Source organism: Micromonas commoda, chromosome 4 (genome assembly GCF_000090985.2).
Source record: "Micromonas commoda chromosome 4, complete sequence".
NCBI classification, from domain to species: Eukaryota; Viridiplantae; Chlorophyta; class Mamiellophyceae; order Mamiellales; family Mamiellaceae; genus Micromonas; species Micromonas commoda.
The window spans coordinates 385,942-404,798 of NC_013041.1; the positions used below are offsets into that span (position 1 = coordinate 385,942).

The 18,857-nt window shown below is 66.6% G+C and overlaps 7 protein-coding genes across 7 annotated transcripts; 2 read left to right on the plus strand and 5 right to left on the minus strand.

Moving 5' to 3' along the window:
* Positions 1 to 549: 549 nt before the first annotated feature.
* On the minus strand, positions 550 to 4,164 carry MICPUN_99936 (predicted protein; the record flags this gene model as incomplete). Its single annotated transcript, XM_002501623.1, has 1 exon — positions 550 to 4,164. The coding sequence occupies one exon, from the start codon at positions 4,162 to 4,164 to the stop codon at positions 550 to 552; it is 3,615 nt and encodes a 1,204-aa protein (XP_002501669.1).
* Positions 4,165 to 4,970: 806 nt separating this feature from the next.
* Positions 4,971 to 6,619, minus strand: LIL (light induced like protein). Its single transcript, XM_002501624.1, has 3 exons — positions 6,513 to 6,619; positions 6,270 to 6,296; positions 4,971 to 5,923 (listed from the first exon to the last, which is right to left on the minus strand). Exons 1-3 carry the CDS (start codon positions 6,572 to 6,574, stop codon positions 5,296 to 5,298), a joined length of 717 nt encoding a protein of 238 aa, XP_002501670.1. The 5' UTR covers positions 6,575 to 6,619; the 3' UTR covers positions 4,971 to 5,295.
* Positions 6,620 to 7,018: 399 nt separating this feature from the next.
* On the minus strand, positions 7,019 to 8,679 carry MICPUN_108056 (carbohydrate-binding module family 20 protein). The gene has a single exon (XM_002501625.1). It carries the CDS (start codon positions 8,620 to 8,622, stop codon positions 7,204 to 7,206), a length of 1,419 nt encoding a protein of 472 aa, XP_002501671.1. The 5' UTR covers positions 8,623 to 8,679; the 3' UTR covers positions 7,019 to 7,203.
* A 2,833-nt stretch (positions 8,680 to 11,512) lies between these two features.
* On the plus strand, positions 11,513 to 13,272 carry MICPUN_57669 (CorA metal ion transporter family; the record flags this gene model as incomplete). The annotated part of the gene is made up of 2 exons (XM_002501242.1): positions 11,513 to 11,567; positions 11,663 to 13,272. The coding sequence occupies 2 exons, from the start codon at positions 11,513 to 11,515 to the stop codon at positions 13,234 to 13,236; spliced, it is 1,629 nt and encodes a 542-aa protein (XP_002501288.1). The 3' UTR covers positions 13,237 to 13,272.
* Positions 13,273 to 14,505: 1,233 nt separating this feature from the next.
* Positions 14,506 to 16,032, minus strand: MICPUN_80758 (predicted protein; the record flags this gene model as incomplete). The annotated part of the gene is made up of 1 exon (XM_002501626.1): positions 14,506 to 16,032. A coding segment is annotated over one exon (1,527 nt), but the record flags the coding sequence as incomplete, so codon positions are not given.
* A 461-nt stretch (positions 16,033 to 16,493) lies between these two features.
* Positions 16,494 to 16,730, plus strand: MICPUN_80563 (predicted protein; the record flags this gene model as incomplete). Its single annotated transcript, XM_002501243.1, has 1 exon — positions 16,494 to 16,730. A coding segment is annotated over one exon (237 nt), but the record flags the coding sequence as incomplete, so codon positions are not given.
* Positions 16,731 to 17,783: 1,053 nt separating this feature from the next.
* On the minus strand, positions 17,784 to 18,677 carry MICPUN_57672 (predicted protein; the record flags this gene model as incomplete). Its single annotated transcript, XM_002501627.1, has 1 exon — positions 17,784 to 18,677. The coding sequence occupies one exon, from the start codon at positions 18,675 to 18,677 to the stop codon at positions 17,784 to 17,786; it is 894 nt and encodes a 297-aa protein (XP_002501673.1).
* Positions 18,678 to 18,857: the final 180 nt, after the last annotated feature.

The window sequence follows — 18,857 nt, forward strand, 5'->3', positions numbered from 1 at the left end:
GGAAGTGTGCAGGAGGCGCGCGGGCGGCGAGGGTGCGGGGGGCACGCACATCGCCGGCGACGGTCAGAGAGTGCTCTCCCGCGGGTTCCTGCTGCCGGATCTTGATCGTGATCTCGGCTCGCGCCGCGCCTCCATCCGGACCCTCCATCGCGGGCGCCTCGGGTCCTCCGCGCGGATGTGTAGTCTAGTCTTCTGAACGGCCGAGGTGCTTTTCGCAAGCACGGGTGCCCTTCCCGCGAGTTCCTTTAGCCACCCCGCGTGAGCCGGTCGACGATGCGGCACCGAATGAAGTGTCGATGCGCGACCGAGGGGGATGTCGAGCCTGTGTGCCCGCGCCTCGCGTCGAGGCTGTGAGTTGACCGAACGCGCGGTCCTGGTGAAGAAACCTCACGGGGCGGGCGATATCGGATTTTTTCTTCCAAACTGTAGACAAGTCTATGGAAACGTGGTTAGAGAATGAGCAAGAGTTGTCATTAACCTTGGATTATTATCCACCTCTCGTCATGATGTCATGCGACGCGCAAGTCGTATTTTGCATTTACCTCTTTGCTACTTGTAGCCACCGTTACCCGGCCGCCTTGACTTCCTCTTGTCCTGTTCCCTGCCCTCTTTTATCAGGCCCAACGCCAGCTCCTCGGCCATATGCTTCGTCAGGATGACCGGGAATTCGTCCTTGCCGTCCCTGATTTTCTCTCTGAGGTCCTTGCCGAGCCAGTCCCGGAAGTTCGTGTCCCTCAAGATGCTGGAACGACCCCGTTGTATCGTCCCTATCTTCCCCGGCCTCGACCCCATCTGCCAGGGCACGAGCTTAACCTGGTGAGGAAGACCATCCGGTTTGCTGCTAAGGAAAGCAGTCGGATCTAGGGGCTGATCGCCCAACTCCTCGCGATACATTCTTCTCTCACCCGCACCCTCGCGAGGCTGGGCCCGAAACACGTCGAGCAAGATTTGGTGACCGTCGTCATTCTTCGAGACGTCGCACAAGAAGATCACCGTGTTTGGCGACGTGATCCATTTTTGGAAGACCAAGCCGCCATCACTGGCCATGCCGATAAGTTTTTTCGCGTACGCCTCGTCGATACCCTCCCTGCGCGAGACCCAAATCAAGCCGCCGTCGATGTCTTTCGGGAGCTCGTCGCCGCGCTCCCGATCGCCGCCGGCTCGCGGCTCCGACCACCCGCCGGGTCCACCGTGACCGCCGCCGCCGTCGCGAACGTTCCTGTTCCTGTCTCGATCGCCGGGTCGCACGTTCCGATCGCGTTTATCCGGCGGCGTCGGCGCGAGGTAAGGAGCGGTCGGCGGCGGCGGCGGCGGCCCCGGCGGCGGCCAGCTCGGAGGCGGTCCCCGCGGCATGTGCGCTCCCATCGAGGCCATCGACCCCATCGAACTTTGCCGCATGATCGGCGGAGGCGCCGGCGGCGGAGGCGCCGGCGGCGGAGGCGCGGGCGGCGGAGGCGCGGGCGCCCACACCGGGTGGCGCGCCCCCTCCAGTAGCAGCGAACGCTTCCCCGTCTTGGGGTTCACCGGCCAATCCTTGTACTTTTCCTTCTGTCGCGCGTACGCCGCCGCCTCGGACTCAACCTCCGACTCGCGCCGCGCCCTCTCCGCGTCAGCCTTTGCCCGTTTCTCGCGTTCCTCCTTCTCCTTTCGCTGCTTCTCCACCGCGCTGCCCATCAGGTTCATGCGCGCCGCGTTATCCTTCTCGCGCTTCTGCCTCTCCATCATCTGCTTGAGCTGCATCTGACGAGCCTCGCGGTCCTTGCGAGCCTTCTCCTCGCGCTCGCGCTTCTCCTCGTACGCGCGCTCTCGCGCCGCCGCCTCCGCTCTGGCCTTTTGCGCCTGCTGCTCGCGAAGTTCGTCAGCCTTGGCGCGTACCTGCGCGTGAACGTCCAGCGCTCTCTGGTCCTCCAGCGCTCTCTGGTCCTCTCTGGAGCTCTCTGGAGCGCTCTCCGGTCGTCCTTGATCGGTTCCCGAGCGGACGACGTCGACGAACGACTTCTTCCGGATCTTCTTCTCGGGCTCGTATTCCTCCCCGTCGTCGCCGTCGGCGGCGCCCTCGTCGTCGCCGTCGTCGTCGCGCAGCAGGTCGACCCTTCGTCGCTTCTCCTTCTTGGTCGCCCCGTCGATGTCCATGGGCTCCGGCTCCGCGGACCCCTCCGCCTTCGGCTCCCCGGACCCTTCCGTCTTCAGCCGACGCTTCTCCGCCACCGCCGCGAGCGCCGCCGCCGCCGCCCCGCCGCCGCCGCCCCCCGACGCGTCCATGGATCCTCGCGCGATTCTCGCCGCACCCGTCGCGCCCACCCTGGGCACCGGCGGGTCCCCGGGCGAGAACACCTCCGCGTTTGAACGCATCCACGGCCCGCGGTCCTCGAGCGCGACGTTGTTCCAGTCGGCGTCGTACTTGCGCTTGGCGATCACGGCGCACACGTCGTCCCCGTCCCGCAGGGCACCCCTCGACGGCGGCTTACGAGAATCCCTCGCTCGAACCAGGCACGCGCCGGGGACGCCGTCGGGGGAGACGTAGAGATCGTCCAGTCTCCGTTCCACCACCCTCTCCGTCAGGAACAGCTGGCGCGCGTCCGCAGCCTCCTCGGTGGCGAACGTGAGGTCGCCGTCCTCCTGCCACCCCGGCATCTTTCGCACCGGCCCGCCCTTGCCCAGGTGGTACGTCTCCCGGAGCTGCCGCCGGGTGAGCACCATGCGGCCCGAAACCGTCGCGACGCCCTCGGCGCTCTCCCACGCCTCCGCGAGCATCAACAAGCATTCGTCGTTGAACCTGAGCACCGCGCCGGGGATGCACATGACCCACCCCGTCGGCGACGTCACCGCGGGCGGTGGGCTTCCCTCCGGAGCCCCGCGCACGAGCACGAACGCGTACGCGGCGGCGTCTTCGGGGACGCGTTCCGAACCCGGCTTGCGCCTGCCGGGGACGCCCGACGTCACCTTGTTCGCCGCGATCGCCTCCGCCGTGGGCCAGCCCCATCGCATGCGACGAAGCAGCTGCTTGTCGACGGGCGCGCCCTCCGCCGCCGCCGCCGCGGGAGGCGCCGCGGGAGGCGCGGGGCGCTCGGCCGGGAGCGACCTCGACTTTGACCGCTCGAGCGATTTGGATTTTACCTTACCCGCCGAAGGTTCCGTCGACGCGGACTTTGACCGCTCGAGCGATTTGGACCTCACATTATCCGTCGACGGTTTCGGTTGCGTAGCCGCCTTCTTGGGGTCCGAATACTTCGCCACGAGGTCCTCGTCGCTCAGCTTTCCCCGATCCTCCTCCCTCTCCAGGTACCGCGTCACCGCCACGATGGAGCGAAGCTGCGCCACGTGGGTTCCCGGCGCGTGAAACCCCTTGTCGTCCACGTCCCTGAACCACCGCCGCGTCTTGGTGTCCTGGTGAAACAGCCGGAACGATTTGTCCGCTTGTCCGCTCTCGTCGCCGCGGGGCAGGAAGCACACCCACACGTCCCCGCCCAGGACCCGGCCGCCAACCTCCTTGTGAAAGTCTTTCGGGAACTTTTCGTCGCGGTCGTCGTTGGGGACGGGAGCGTTCGGGTCGATGTCGCGCGGGCGCCGTCCTCCCCGGGGCTTCTTCTTCGGCTTGACGGGCGACGTCGGGTCCGCGGGGGCGTCGTCGTCGTCGGACGAACCGTCCTCGTCGCCGTCGTCGTCCTCGCCGTCGTCGTCCCCGCCGTCCTCGCCGTCCCCGTACTCAAAGTCGCTGTCGTCGTCGACGAGCCTCGTCGATCGCTGGCGCCGGGGCCGGGCGGACGCGCCGGCGGCGGTCGGTTCAACGGGGTCGGCGGCGTCCGATGATTTGCGGCGTCCTCCTTTGGCCGGGACGTACGTGTCCTCCGTGGGGGTCTCGCCGAGGCCCGCGAGATCGAGATCGTCGAACCGTAGCGCCCATCGCTGCTCGAGGAACTTCTCCTGGGGGTTGGCGCACCAGAAGATCGCCTTCGCCTGCTTTTTCTGTTGCGCGGTGCCCCCGACGATGACGTTCGTGACACCCGACCGCTCCGCGCCCGTACTCGGGTATCGTCGCCCCGCATCCTTTGTCGCCTGGATCAAATCCGTCACCACGAGCCCGTCCTCGCCCGCGTCGCGAAGAACCTGGAGAATGAGATGGCCCAGCGCGCCCTCGCCGTAGGGCGGGACGATCTTCCCCATTATGCGTCTCACCGCGTGCCCCGATGCGTCCTCAGCGCTCTGCCCACTCTGCGCCTCTCTCGGTGCCTGAATTGACCTAGCTAAGCTACGAGTGCATAATTCCCCGGAGCTGGCGAGCTGACTTTCCCTCGCAGGCGGTCCATCAGTCGTCGCAGCGCGTGTTTGCCGTTGGAAACGCCGCTGGCGAGTGGGCGCGATGGAGGTGTCGATTCGCCGCGTGGCGGCCGCGACGCGCATCCAGGCGGCGTTCAGGGGTCGTCTCGTGAGGCGCGAGCTCATCGACGCCGTCCGCGTGGACTTCGAGGAGGTGATGCGCCGCGTCGAGGGCCCGCTCCGCTCGCTCGATTTAAACGCCGCGACGCCTTTGAAGCCGTGGGGGGAGCTCGGATGGAAGAGCCCGAGGCGGCTCTCTCCGCCGTCGGTTCTCGACCTGGACATGGAGATCTCGCCGGATAGCGACGCGGGTAACGACGCGGCCGATCGCGCGCCGCGGATCGACGAGCGCGACGACGACGACGCGAGCGCGCGCGTCGCGTCGAGGGTGGCCGCGGCGATTGAAGGGGTCCGCCTCGTGCGTGCGCGGGCGGACGAGGGCGAGTCCGCGGCGGACGACGAGCGGGCGAGGGAGATGAGGCTGTCCACGCTGCGGCAGGAGCTCGCGTGGGCGAAGGCGGCGCTGGACGATCGAAGGCAGCACCTGAGGAGGCTACGATGGCAGCAGAGCCAGCGGTAGTGGGTCCACCGAGACCCGGCAGATCCTCCGCGAGCGCGCGGTGTACTAACACGACACTAACAACGGCGAGACGAACGCGTCCGGTTCATCGTAATAAGACTGGTACATTATGTATTTTCCCGAGGTCTACGCGCGGGAAAAAGTTCGAATAGACTCCAACACACCCGCGGGCGCCGCGCACCCGCACGGCGGCCCGCCCCTCGCGACGCACGCCGCTCCATCCAGCACAAGCGCCGCGTGGGAAAAAAGCCTCACCGCCACCGCCGCTCTCATTCATCCCACGAGCCGGCGCGACGCGAATGCCGAATACCCATTCGCGTCCCCGCCCGCCCGCACCGAATTCGCAAATCAACCGCATCCATCGTCAGACGACGAACGAACGAACTGCCGCGAAGAAATTACTGGGAGTCGGAGGGGCGCTCCTTACCCTCCCAGGTGGCGTTCCACTGCTTGTCGTAGAAAGTGGCCTCGTCGGCGAGGACGTTGAGGGTGTCGAGATCTTCGAGTCGGCGGACGGTGAGGCAGAAGGCGACGGTGAGGAAGATGGCCGTCTTGCCGAGGAAGGACTGGTGGAGATCCACGAGACCGGCGCCGCCCGCGGCGTCGATGAGGTACGCGAACGCGTAGCCGACCATCGCGGCGCGGCCGTTGATCTTCTCAGCCTCGGGGAGGTGGAAGCGCTTCACCCACACCCACCACGGGACGATGGAGGTATCGAAGAGGCCGTCCTCGTCGTACACGGCGGGGCAATCCTCGAGCGCCTTGCGGTGGACAACCTCGGCGTCGATCACGGCGTTCCAGTCGGTCTCGCCGTTGGGGAGCTTGAACTGGTTGAGGTCCCAGGTGCCGTTGACCCAGCGGGGATCGGACCACTCCTGGGTGCCGTTGGCGAAGAGGGCGCCCGTCTTGGCGGCGACGCCCGCGTCCTTGCCGGCAGCCTTCTCGCCCTCGAGGGTGCCTCCACGCTGAAGAGGGCCGGGGGCCTTCTTGGTGGTGGTCTCCGCGGCGGCGGCGCACTTGACGGCCCTGCGACGCGACGGGGAAAGGGAAGGGGCGACGAGGTCAGATGTGGCTCTTGTGTGCACCGGGAGGAGAGTTTGACGATTGAGGACCCCATCGCGAGCGCGGGCACGCGCGGCGTCGATCGGAGACGGGATCGGGGCGTCTCACGGAGCCTCGCGACGGATGTAGACGCCGTCGGAGGACGCGGCGCGCGCCTCAAACCACGCGTCGCATCATCGCGACGCCGTCGCGAGCGCGTATCCGGTCCCCGTATCCGCGACACCGCGCGATAAAAGATAACCCTCCGACACGGGATTTCCGTCGGAGTTTGGTTCGGGGTTGAGGGGCGAGCGCGGGGCGAGGGGCGCACCTCTTGGCCTTGGAGGAGCGGACGGACCTGCGGGGAAGGGAAACGGGGGCGAGGTCGACGGTGTGGGTCAGTCGCGATGCTCAGAGAACGCGCGCGACGCTCGCGCGGGGCGCACATCCGGACCCGCTGATGGGGCATATCGGCATCCTGTTCGCGTTGGCGTTCGCGATGGATTAAAAAGCGAGCCGGGGTTTGCACCGGAAACGACGCGCGTCGACGCGACGCGAGCCGAGCGAAGCGTACCTGGACAGGCCCGCGACCTTGCCAACCTTGAGGGTGGCCTGGGTAGCGATGGACATGGACATTTTTGTAGGGTGCGGTTACTCTTTGAGCGGCGACGGAGGCACGCCCTGTACGAGGAATGAGCGCTCGGTCGGGTGCAGTTAGAGATTTGGAGATCCGAAGATCTCTTCGCTTTCGCGATTATTTTCACGATTTTTTGGTCCATCAGAATTTATGACGGTCTATTTCTTGGTTCGATTATATGGGAATGCCAATAAACAGGAATTTGCCGACTGAAACTCATACGATCTGAAATTTGCAAATGGCAGTATCTACATTCCGATGCCGGGCTGCTCTGATTGGCAGCTGCTCTGCTCGGCCAATCAGCGATCGACCCATCAGCATCTGCGGGAAAAGGCGAAAACGAGCCAACGACAGCGACGTAGCCGAGAGAAGATGAACAGAACAGGCAACAGACAATGGGGGCTTTCGGGCGCGTCGGCTATCGACCATGACGACACGTTCGATGATTATCATGCTGCTTTCGCTTACTTACAAAGTTTTCGTATCGTCGCCGCCCGCGCGATCGCGGCGAAGACGAGGTTCGACTCGTCTTCGCCCCCGCACCGCGAGGACAGACTCTAGGTGGGAACAGAAAAGTCAAAAACAATTGTTGCGTTGCGTATCTCTCATGCTGCTGTTTGCCGGGTCCTCAACGGGGACCCGCGGACGCGTCCTGCTCCTCGCCCACGTCCACGTCCGCCATCGTGCCCGTCGCGATTTGCTCCCCGTCGGCGGTGACGTTGACGTTCACCATCGCCGACGCCTCCACGTCGCCGTCTGGCGCGAATTCATCCGACGCGTCGACAAACACCGGTACGTGTTCCTCGGGTTCCTCCGTCGCGACGATGTTGGATGATGCCGTGGTGAAGATGTCCTTCGGGGGTTTGGGCGGCGTCGCTTCCTCCACCGCCGCCCGTTCCATGGCGTCGAAGAATTCCTCGTCGAGGGGATCGGCGATGGAGTCTCCGGCGGCGGCGGAGATGGCTTGCGCAATCTCCGCGAGAACCTTGACGTTGAGCGATCCGTCGAGGAGCGCCTGCTCCGTTCGGAGCTCCCTGACGACGTCGTGGAGGAGCTTGGTGCTGCCTTCTTCCTTGACGGTTCCGTCGACCATGTGGAGGAGGACCGGCGCCTGCTTGGGGTCCGGCCTCCACGTGTCGACAACCTCGACGAGCGCCACCTCGTCGTGCAGGCTGAGGTTGAGGCCGAGGGCGCGGTTATTTCCAGACTGCCACGTGGCATTCTCCAGCGCCGCCGGTCCCTCGCCGTCGATCACGACGTACTTGTACTCGTACGTGTCGTCCGCGTGGATCGGGGTGGTCACCGTCCACACGTTCCCCTCGGTCCACACCATCGGAAACGCCGCGGAGATGTCCCAGTCGTTCCACGTGCCGACCATGGCGACGCGCTGGCCGGGCATGGTCTCGACGGCGATCTCAAACTTGACCGGGATGTCGATGTCGCCGGACTTGTAGGACCTCCACCGGCCCATGCGCTCGTTGTGCTTGACCATCTTGATCGCGTTCTCCTTGGCGATCTCGTGCGCGCGGACCATCGCCTGTTCGAGATCCGCCCTGAGCGCCGCGTCCGCCGCCGCCGCCGCCTTGGTAGCCTCCAGGTCCGCTTTCAGCGCCGCCGTCTCGCCGGATGCCTTCTCGAGCTGCTTGAACGCGTCGCCGTCGCGCGCCTCCAGCGCCTTGGCCTGGGCCTCGAGCTTGGCGCGAAGCTCGTTAGCCTCGTTCATGACGCGGCCCAGCTCTTGCTCCATGTCCAGGTTCTGCTGCACCGAGTCGCGGGAGGTGTCGTCCATCATCTGCTTCAGCACGTCCATGTCTTGACGCACGTCGCTGAGCTCCTTTTCGGCATCCGCGCGCGCCTGCTGCGCCGCGCGCATCTCAGCCTCCATCGCCTGGAGTCGATCAGACGCAATCGCAACCTCAGTCTCGAGCTCGGCGCGAATCGCCTCGATCTTCTTCATGGCCTCGACGTCGGACTCGTCCGCAGCCTTGGCAGCCTCCTCCTCGGTAGCCTCGAGCTTGGACTTGGTCTCCTTCAGTTCCTTCTCCATGGCGAGGAAGTTCTCCTTGGTGGTCTTCTCCCAATCTTCGCGGTCCTTGCGCCACGCCTCGAGCTCAGCCTTGGCCTTCTGGGCACCCTCGAGCTCGCCCTCGTACTTGGCGCGGAGCTCGTCAGCCTCCTTCATCATCGTCTCGCGGACAGTCTCCGCGGCGGATTTGGCGTCCATGAGTTCAGCCCTGAGCGTGGATGTCTCGCCGAGCGCCTTCTCGAGATCAGCCTTGGCCCGCGTGAGCTCCTCGTCCGCGGCAGCCTTGTACTTCTCCAGCGTCTCCGTCTTGAGCTGGTACGCCTCCTCGAGCTTCTTAGCGTCGTCGGACCTCGCCGCGTCGAGATCTTTCTGAACCGCCTCCAGCTTCTCGGCGGCGGCGCTCTCCGCAGCCTCGAGCTTGGCCAACAGGTCCGCTCGCGCGCGCTCGAGCTTTTCGGCGGCGGCTTTGTCGGACGCCTCCAGCATCTCCTCGGCCGCCTTCTCCGCCGACTCGATCTCGGTCCTGGCGGCGGCGAGCTCAGCGTTCGCCGCCTCCAGCTTCTCGGCGGAGGCCTTCTCGACCGCCTCCAGCTTCTCGGCGGAGGCCTTCTCGACCGTCTCCAGCTCAGCCTTGAGCGCCTTCTCGACCGTCTCCAGCTCAGCCCTGGCGGCGCTCTGCGCGGCTTCGAGTTTCTCCGCGGCGGCGGCGTCGGCCGCCTCCATCTCGGACTTCCACCTGGACTCGACCTCGGCGATGGCCGCGTCAGCCTCCGACTTGGCCTGCGCCTCGATCTTCTGCGCGAGGAGTTCCTTCTCCTTGACCACCGCCGCGAGCGCCTCTCGCGCCTCCTCCACCTCGCGCGCCTGCTCAGCCTCCCGCATCATGAACTTCGCCTCGAGCTTCTCCATCTCGAACGTCGCCCTCTTGTTCATCTTCGTCTCCAGATCGGTCGCCTTCTTCTCGAGCTCGTCCCTCTGCTTCGCCGCCGACGCGTGTTCTTTGATCATCGCCGCGAGCTTTTCCTCGGCATCCTCGAGCCGCTCCGCCAGCTCCTGCTCGTGATCCGTGAGGAGCTCCTCCCTGGCCTTGGCGATCTCCGCCAAGGCGAATCGCCTGGCGGCGAGGACGACGGCGAGGAGCGCGGCGCACGGCGCAGCCGCGGCGAGCCCGACTTGCCACGCGGGCGTCTCCCTGACGATGAGAGCCGCGAGCTCCTGGCGCGTCATCGCCTCCGCCGGGGTCTTGACCTCCTTCACGACCTCCACCTCCTTGACGTTGATGACGGGCGAGGCGTCCGAGCCGGATCCCTCGAGACCCGCGGCGAGCGCGACGACCGCGGACGACGGCGACGACGACGACGACGACGGTGAGATCATCGCCGCCGTCGAGGACGAGGACGAGGACGAGGACGAGGACGCCTCCTCGGCGGCGACGACGAGGGCCTCCGCGACGGTCGCGGCGGTCGCGGGCGGCGCGAGTGCCGCGGCGGAGTTTCCCCTGCCGACCGCCGTCTTGAGGAGGTAGGACGCGGCGGTGGCGCCGGCGGCGGCCATGCCTCCGTTGACGACAGCATCCGGGAGGGCGTGCGCGCGGCGGGGCGCGACGAGGGACGCGCCGGCGATGGCGACGCCCGCGAGCGCCATCTTGATCGTCTTGCCCCAGGACTGCGGGAGCGCGGGAAGGGGACTTGGGGTTTCAGCGAGGGGCGAGCGAGGCGCGGGGCCGAGGCGATCGGGTCGGGAAGAATTAATTAATTCCGGGCCGACAGCACGGTTCTTCGGGTGCCGAGGAGACGCGGGTTCGCGCGCGCGCACGGGACGGACCTTGGCGCGCTTCTCCTCGCGGTTCTCGCCCGGGAACGGGGGAGGGGGTATCCATCGGGACTCCTCGGTCTCCGGTCCGCCGGACACCCGCGCTCGCACGACCACGCAGGTGGCGCGACCGGAAGCGCGCTGGGCGGCAATCCGGCTCCCGCCATCGCGGCGAGACCTCCACGGCGCGAGGGCGCCGGAGAAGGCGAGTGACGCCACGCTCATCGCGCCAACGGCTGACGGGAGTGGCGCGTTCGGTCAATGAGAGGTCCCTCGAGATGCGAACACGCCCGTGCGCCGCGCCGAGGGTTCGCTTCGATGCGCCCGGCGCGCTCGATCACTGCGCGGCGCGGCGTTGCTCGTTTCCCGGTTTATTTCCCAGGAAGTTTCTGAGAGTTGAACTTTCGGCGGAATGCGAAGAACTTTTCCGATACGAGCGAGGACGCGAAGGGCGATCGCTCGGGGGTGCGCGATCGACGACGCGTGAAACCGAGACGGTAGACGGGTCCGGAGACTCCCGTCGGTGCGGCGACGCGTCGGTGCGCCCGGATATATCGCGCCGAACGCGCTCTCCAGGTCCGAAACCGGCTCCGAAGTTTCGGAGGTCCCAGCAGTTCTAGCACCCCAAAAAAAGGCCGGTTCGGCCCAGCACACGGGAGCCTTTTGTTTGCACGTTTCTCTTGTGACGTGTCGAGATATTTGTATTTGATTGGCCGGGTCGCCACGGTCTGAAAACGCCGAATTCTCAGCCGCGCCCGCGTATGGGATTCATTGCAGATATTTCGCCGATTCTGTTTGGAGGTCTCCCGACCACGCACCGCTCGAGAAGATTCCTCGAGCTGAATTTCGACAGATCCTAACTGTTCCTACGTAGGTCAGGCTTCGAGTTTATGGTTAACGACGATCGAAAATAGGTCACGTGACTGTCACGTGCTCCTCGATGTTCCTTTCTTCGGGTCCACGTTGTGAGAAAACGCGTTCAGCGCCGACATCGACCAACGTTGACAGAGTCGGCACGCGGTTATCGAGGGCAAACTCTCTGGCGAAGTAGACCGTCTCCGCTGACCCGAGCGCGGAAGATCGAACCGGAGCGACCGAGATGGAGCCGCCTCAGGCGAGGGGGAGATTCCAGCAGGCGGTGCAGGAGATACAAGGTGCGCGCATCATCGGAACCGCCGCCCCGCCGCGCTTTTTTCTGGGCTGCATCGTTCATTGACGTAACAATCCCCCCGCCCCTCGCAATGCGCAGCCACCGCGATCGCGCCGAAGAAGAAGCGACTGTTCGCGCCCGCCCAGCCCAAGCCCAAGAAGATCACGCGGTCCGAGGCGAAGAAGGAGGAGGAGCTCAACACGTTCACCAAGCTCACGGTCGATTACCTCAACAACAAGCACGCCGACGTCGAGCCGGAGTCCAATCCCAAGGTGTACTACAGCGAATACGCCAACCTCCGGAACACCCCGGGGCGGCTCGTCGAGCCCGAGACGGACGAGGAGGTGCTCGCCCTGTTTGATGAGGTCGCGGACGCGCCGCCGCGTCCGAACGTCGTCTCGTGGTTCCACGTTGAGGGCGTCAACGACGCGGTCATCCGCGAGTTTTTCGTTAAGATGAAGCTGAGGCTCCCATCTCCGTCCCTCTCTCCCCCCTCCCCTTCTTCCGGGCCTTCAGGGAACGGAGGAGGTAAGGCGACGAGGAAGGGCGACGACGCGGTCGCCTTGTTCTTCAAGAGGCACCGCGAGCCGAGGCTGAGGTTCTTCGGCACGCACATGTACCTCGCCATGCAGCTGCTGGACAGGAACGACTCCGAGGGCGACATACCGATGGTGAGCGACCAGCAGGTGTCCGTGCTCTTCGTCCCCAACCGCAGGCTCGTCCTCACGGTGAGCGAGTACGCCAGCCCGGGGACCGACTTCGACCGGCTGCGCGAGCAGCTGGTGCAGGGATCCAGCGCGTGCAACCACCCCAACGCGGACGCCACCCTCCTGTTGGCGGTGCTCGCGGACAAGTTCATGGAGGACTCCTTCCCGCTGGCGGAGGAACTCGGCGATTATCTCGAACTCCTCGCGCACGCGCTCATCATGAAACCCGGGTTGCGGTACAACATACCCGCCGATAAGGTGAGGACCGAGCTGTGGCGCATGCGCCGGTTCGCACTGAGGACCAGGCGTCTGACGGAGATACTGCAGGAGGATCCGCTGCAGCTCTTCGAGAACGCGCGGTTCCAGAGCTTCATGGCCGTGGTGGAGCGACAGGCGCAGTCGCTGGCGGAGCTCTGCCACATGTACAACGAGCGGTGCGGTAACATCATATCGCGCATCGAGGTGCACCAGACGACGAAGACCAACGAGACGTTGTTCACGCTGACGATCATCACCGCGCTGATCATCCCGGTGCAGTTCCTGACCGGCGTCTACGGCATGAACTTTGAGAACATGCCGGAGCTGAGAACCACGTACGGCTACTACGTCTTCTGGGCGGCGGTTCCCACGCTGTGCACGTTCACCTACCTGATGCTTCGACGCAAGGGCCTGATCGAGGACGATTCTGACATCAGAATCGCGCAGCTGATGCCCGCGGAGGTGGTGTCCGCCGTGAGCTTCATATCGAAGAGGGCCAAGAGGACGGTGCGGGCGGCGGGGGCGGGCGCGGCGAAGGTTGCGGCGTCTGGCGCAAAGGCGGCAAAGGGGGTGGCGACTGGGGCGAAAAAGGCGGGGACCGCGGTGAGCGTGACGATCAAAAGCGCGAGCCCGAGGTTCAGCGGCGGAGGGGGAAGCGGAAGCGGAAGCGGAAGCTCGATGCCGCCGACGCCAAAGAACGCCGCCTAGTAGTTAAGAGAGAGCCAAAACCGTCGCGTTCATTCGAATCGTCCGAGTCGTCAGTCGTCAGTTTCCACCCTCCCCGTCCACGTACATGTTCACCAGATCCGCCTTTTTCACCCCGCGCTTCCCCGCGTACAGGTGCGCGAGGCCCATCGTCTGCAGTTTGTGCTTCAGCTGCGCCACGGTCATCGCCTGGGCCTCCTCGCGCTTATCCTCCTCGGGCTCGGCCTCCGCTTCATCCGCCTCATCCGCTTCATCCGCCTTGGCGTCGTCGATCGGCGCCTCCGACGCGTCCACGAATTCGGGTTCCTCATCCTCGACTATCGGGTCGGGAGACTTCTCCCTGCGTCGCTTGGACGGCGACGGCGACGGCGCCCGCGCATCCGCGACGCCCGCGTTCGGCGAAACCTCGCCGCCGACGCCGCCGCCGACGCCAAACTTTGCCTCCGCCTCGGCGCGCCATTTGTTCATCAGATCATCCGACGAGCCGTGGGACTTGCGAGGCGGCGATACGAGCGTCCCGCTCTTCCTCAGCTCCTCCAGACGGGTCTCCGCGTACGCCGCGCGCTTCTCAGCCTCCGCCGCGCGCCGCTCCGCGTCCCGCCTGGCGCCATCCGCCGCCGCCGCCCTAGCGGATGCCTGCGCCCTCCACTCCGACTCCGTAGCGCTCGCCTTTGCCCTCGCGTCCCTAGCCGCGCTCTCCGCCGCCTCCCGCGCGCGTTCCGCCTCCCCGAGCGCGGCGCGCATTCGCGCCAGCTCGTTCTCGAGCTGCGACGCGGCGCCGTCGCGCGCGGCGCGCAGCGCGGTGGAATCCGATCGAGCCGACGCGAGTTCGCGCTCGAGCCTCTGCGAATTTTCCGCCGCCGCCTCCGCTCGCTTACGCTCCGCGTCGATCGCCTCCCTCAGACTCGCCTCCCGACTCGACGCCCCCGCCTCGGTCATCTTGAACTCGCTGCGCGCGTGTTGCAGCGCGAGCGACGCTTTGGCAGCCTCCTCCCTCGCGCGCGATTCGCACTCTTTCCGCGCCGACTCCGCCGTTCTCGCCGCATCCTCCGCTTTTCGCCTCGCATCCGCCTCGGCGCTCGCGCGCGTCTCCGCGTTCCTCGCCCTCGCGTCCATCTCCCGGACCCTCGCGTCGAGCTCCGCGACCCTTCGCTCCATCTCGCTCGCCGTGGCGGCCGCGCTCTCCGCCTTTTGCCGCTCCATCGCGCACTCGGAGCGAACGGCGGCGAGCGCCTTCTCGGCGAGGGCGGCCAGCGCGAACTTCTGGCAATCGCGCAAAAAAACGCACAGGCGATCGTGCGCGCTCGGGCCGTCCGCCTCTCCGAGGTAGGCGTCCACCTCGGAGTCGATGCGCTTGAGGACGTCCGCGATTTTCGCGTCCGGGGCGTTCGCGCACCCCATCACCCGCGTCGCCGCGGCGGCGAGCAGCTCCGAGCATCGCGCCGCCGCGCTCGCTCGGCGCTTCTCGCGGTACTCCCCGAACCGGACCTTTAACGCGTGTTCCAGCTTGGCGCACGCCGCGGCGCGCGTCTCGGTGTCGCCCACCGCGCGCTGTTCGAACGCGAGACGCGCGCGCTCCACCGCGCGCTCGTGGCACGCCGAGAGCTTGGCGTCATCCGCGGGACAGGAGTCGGCGGATGCGAAAAACGCCTCGGCGTACGCCGACTCGCCCTCCTCGACGGCTTTGCCGCACTCGCTCTCCGCCACGCTCTGCCACGCGGTGGCGATCGCGGGCACCGCCCCGGCGTTGATCGCGGCGACGTACTGCGTCGCCATGGCGGCGAGCGCGGGGCCGTTGAGGACGTCGGAACCCACCCGCTTGGCGCGGCACCGATCGAAGAGCAACTCGACGAGCGAGTCGAGCCCCGCGATGAACTCCGGTCGAAGCTGCGACCGGGGCACGGCGTCCAGGTTCCGGAGCTGTTTCTCGTCGTTTACCGGGCGGACGAGCGGGAAGCACTCGCGCTCGGGGAAGAGCCCGCGGATGGACTCGCGGATGGCGTTCTTCGCGACGGCGCCGGTCGATCCCCCGTCGACTGTCGGGACGTTTCTCAGCGCCGACTCGAGGTAGTCCGCGGCGGAGATGCGACCGCCGCTGTCCGGGTCGTTCAGGTCGAGGTAAAAGTCCCGGAGGAGCCACACGAACGACGGCGAGAAGGCGCCGAGCTCGCGGACGCCGCCGCGGCCCGGGGCGGCGGCGCCAGTCTCGGACCTGACGCGGATGTGCTTGGTCATCTCGGTGACGAGGGAGAGGCGATCGAGCGCGGCTTCGTCGATGCCGCCCATCTGGTTGTAGCAGAACAGGGACGATAGCAGCACGGCCATGGAGAAGATCTGCGTGCTGTACTGGCCCGTCTGGTCGTACGCGTCGATGCCCTCGGTGTCCAGGAGCACGACGTGGAACGCCTTGCCGGTGACCGGGTCCACGCGCCGGATGGGCGCGGACCAGATCCACAGCCCCTTGGTGCACGGCCGGACGGTCGGACCCACCTTAAATCCCGCGTCGTTCCCGGCGCTGCACAGCTGGTTGAGGATGTAGCTCTTGCCCTGACGCGCGCGCCCGCACACCGCGAGCACGCCGACGTCGCCGCGGATCTGGCGCAGCGCCTCGAGCGCCTCGGAGCCGAGCTCGAACTTTTTGGTCCGTTCGTCGTACTGAAGCAGGTGCAGTGGCTTGCCGACCGGGGGCGGCGCCGTCGCGGAGGCCTTGCCAGACTTGGAAGGGCTGAAGAAGCCCATCGTCGCGCGCCTCGAGTTACGCCGGGTCTCCGACGGTCGCGAGACTGGAGAGCGCCCGAAAGAGTGCTGTTCGTCGAGATCGCCCGCACCCCCAGCTTCGGGTTTGACAAACGCCAGCTGTGAACGAAGGTTTGAATCCGAGATAATTCGCAATTCCCAGCGCACGCGGAAACAGTCAGAGCGGTCCCCTCCTCTAACTCCAAAGCCGATTCACAGGCCGCGGCTGCGCGGATTTCGCCTCGGCAGCCCGGAGCAGCGTCAGCATCACAATTGTGCACGCGCCTGGGCACCGCCAGCCAGCCAGCCAACCAGCCGGAGGCACCATGAACTCCGGCCATGGCTACAGCCCGCCGCACGACCAGCTCTTTATGAGCATCGTGCCCGGCCACCACGGCATGCTCCAGCCCCCGCCGAACATGGGCCACCCGGGCCTCCCCGGCCAACCGATGCCCCCTCCGGGCGGCTCGATGGGTGCGAACCACCTGGACGTCCACGCGCACCTCGGGCCGCACCCCGGCGGCATGCCCGCGCAACACACCACCCTCGCGCAGCACGGCGCGCTGCTCCACCCGCACGACAGGATCCGCCTGCGCGCGTGCCCGGTGCCCGGATGCGACTTCGTGACGAACCAAGGTCGCGCGCGGTTGGAGAAGCACCTCGCCACGCACGGCAGCGAGAAGCCGTTCAAGTGCGAGCACGAGGGATGCGGCAAGGCGTTCAAGACGTCGGAACACCTCAAGCAGCACGCGAGGTGCCACGCCACCGAACGCAACTTTCGGTGCGCCAGGCCGCTGTGCGAGGACCACGAGGCTTTCAAGTCGCTGCCCGAGCTGAGGCTTCACGAGAGCCGAATGCACACGCTCGACAAGGCGGAGGGAAGGGAGATGAAGCTGAAAGAGAAGGTGGCGAAGATGGAGGCGGACGCGGAGAGCGCCCGGAAGGACAACGCGACGCTGCGGAAAGCCGTGGAGCTGCTGCAGGCGACGCTGAAGGAAGCCACAGCGCCGAGGAGGCCGAGGAAGCGTAAGGGCGGCGGCGGACACGAGGACGGGGACGCGGGGAAAGAGAAGGGGGACGCGGGAAAAGACAAGGGGGACGCGCGTCTCGAGCGTCAGAACGAGGTCAACGCGTCGACGTCCCGCGGCGGCGGCGACGACGGGAATCGAACCCGCGACGGCGTGGACGACGCCGAACGCAAACGGGTCCGCAAGACGTACACGATGTCGGCGAGCAACGTGCTCCGGGCGGCGAGGGCGGCGGCGGCGGCGGCGCTCGCCAGCGCGGAGGAACGGTGGGATAAGGGCAAGGGGACGTGCACGGGGGGAGGAGGGAACGGGTCGAGGAGGGACGCGGCCGCGGCGCCGAGCGCGTCCACGGCGGCTGCGAAGGGGGGCGGCGCGGCGAAGTCGAAGGGCCCGCCGGCGAGAAAGTTGCCGCGAGGGGAGGTGGCGCCGCTGATGGAGGTGACCGCGGCGGGTGTCGGGGTGGGGGGGGATCGCGACGGGGGATCCACGAGGAACGCGAGGAACGCCGCCGCGGCGAAGGAGTAGTCGGTGGACGTAGGGACGTTCGTGCGTTCGATTGAATACAAGTCGGAGAGCCTTCGTCCGCGCGCTCTCGCTCCACTTGGTCTGTAATCGTGACCACAGCCAGTGTCAAGACAGGGGATTAACAACACACGTACTCCATCGTCTTGTGACGGAAGAGTCAGGCGAATGCTTAGGAGTACGTGTGTCTTGTCTCACGGGCTGTGGTCAGGATGTCTGTGGAAGAGAGACTAAGTGGAGCGAAAGCGCGCGGTTCCATTCTCGCTAACCCGCCCCCTCCAGATCCCGCACCAGCTTCTCCTCCCTTTTCCTCCTCCTGGCGTGCAAGCAAGCCACCAGCAGCGATATCGGCAACACGGACCCCGCCACGCACACGATCGCGATGGACACGATCGCCCCGTCGCTCAGTCCCCTCCGCCTCTTCGGCGGCGGCGACGGCGACGACGGCTCCTCCTTCTCGTCGTCGGCGGCCGCGGCAAACACCGCCATCGTCGCTCCAGGAGTCGCTTTCTTCGACCTCTCCTCGTCGCCGTCGATCGCCTCGGCGGCGTCGGCGGCGGCGGTGAGACCGGTGTCGGGGTACCTCGGGTCCCTCGGCCTCGGTTCGGGCTTCGGTCTCGTCGGTTCGGGTAGTTCAGTCGGTTCAGTGGGTTCAAAAGCTGTCGGTTCCGTGGGTGTATCCGTCTCGGGCGTGTTTCGCGAGAGGGCGCCCGCCGCGCCGAGGGACAGCAGGTCGCATCGATCGACCACGGCGAACACGGGCACACCCGCGTCCGTCGCCGCGGGCAGCGCGGCGAACAGGCACGCGGTGACGGCGTCCGCGATCGTCGGGTCCATCCGCGCCGCGAGCATCCGGGGGAGCAGGACGTCGCCGACCGCGTCGACGCACGCGGAGCACAGCTGTGCCTCCTCCTCTGCGCCGTCGTTGACGTCGTCGTCCCTCAACGCCGCGACGCGGAAGCACGGCGCGAGGGTCCCGTCTCGATCGAAGTCGGCGGGGAAGAACTCCGCGGCGCACGATACGGGGTCGGGGTCGGGGCCCGCGGCGCCCGATACGACCAGGGGCACGGCGACCAAAGTTTCCTCGGACGCGCCGACTCGGTTCACCGCCGTCGCGAGGAGGGCGAGGAGCGCGAGCGACGGCGCGCGGCGGCGCATCGAGGGTATCGAGACCATCGAGGATATCGAGACCTCGCTCCCTCGCTCCTCTCGCGCGCGTTGAAGTGTCCTCGCCTTCGACCGCACGAGCGAGCCCGAAGCGGCGACCACGAGCCTCGTTGCTGTGATCCGAGACACCAGACAGAGGCGGCAACCACGTAAACGGTTTAGTCGCCACAA

Bases quoted from the DNA above. Each gene is read 5' to 3' on its own strand.
- MICPUN_108056 (XM_002501625.1), bottom strand. From the start codon at position 8,622: ATGGAGAAGGAACTGAAGGAGACCAAGTCCAAGCTCGAGGCTACCGAG.
- LIL (XM_002501624.1), bottom strand. From the start codon at position 6,574: ATGTCCATGTCCATCGCTACCCAGGCCACCCTCAAGGTTGGCAAGGTC. The intron at 6,297-6,512 runs GTACGCTTCGCT...CCTTCCCCGCAG, and splicing joins AAGGTCGCGGGCCTGTCCAG to GTCCGTCCGCTCCTCCAAGG. The intron at 5,924-6,269 runs GTGCGCCCCTCG...GTCGCGTCGCAG, and splicing joins CGCTCCTCCAAGGCCAAGAG to GGCCGTCAAGTGCGCCGCCG.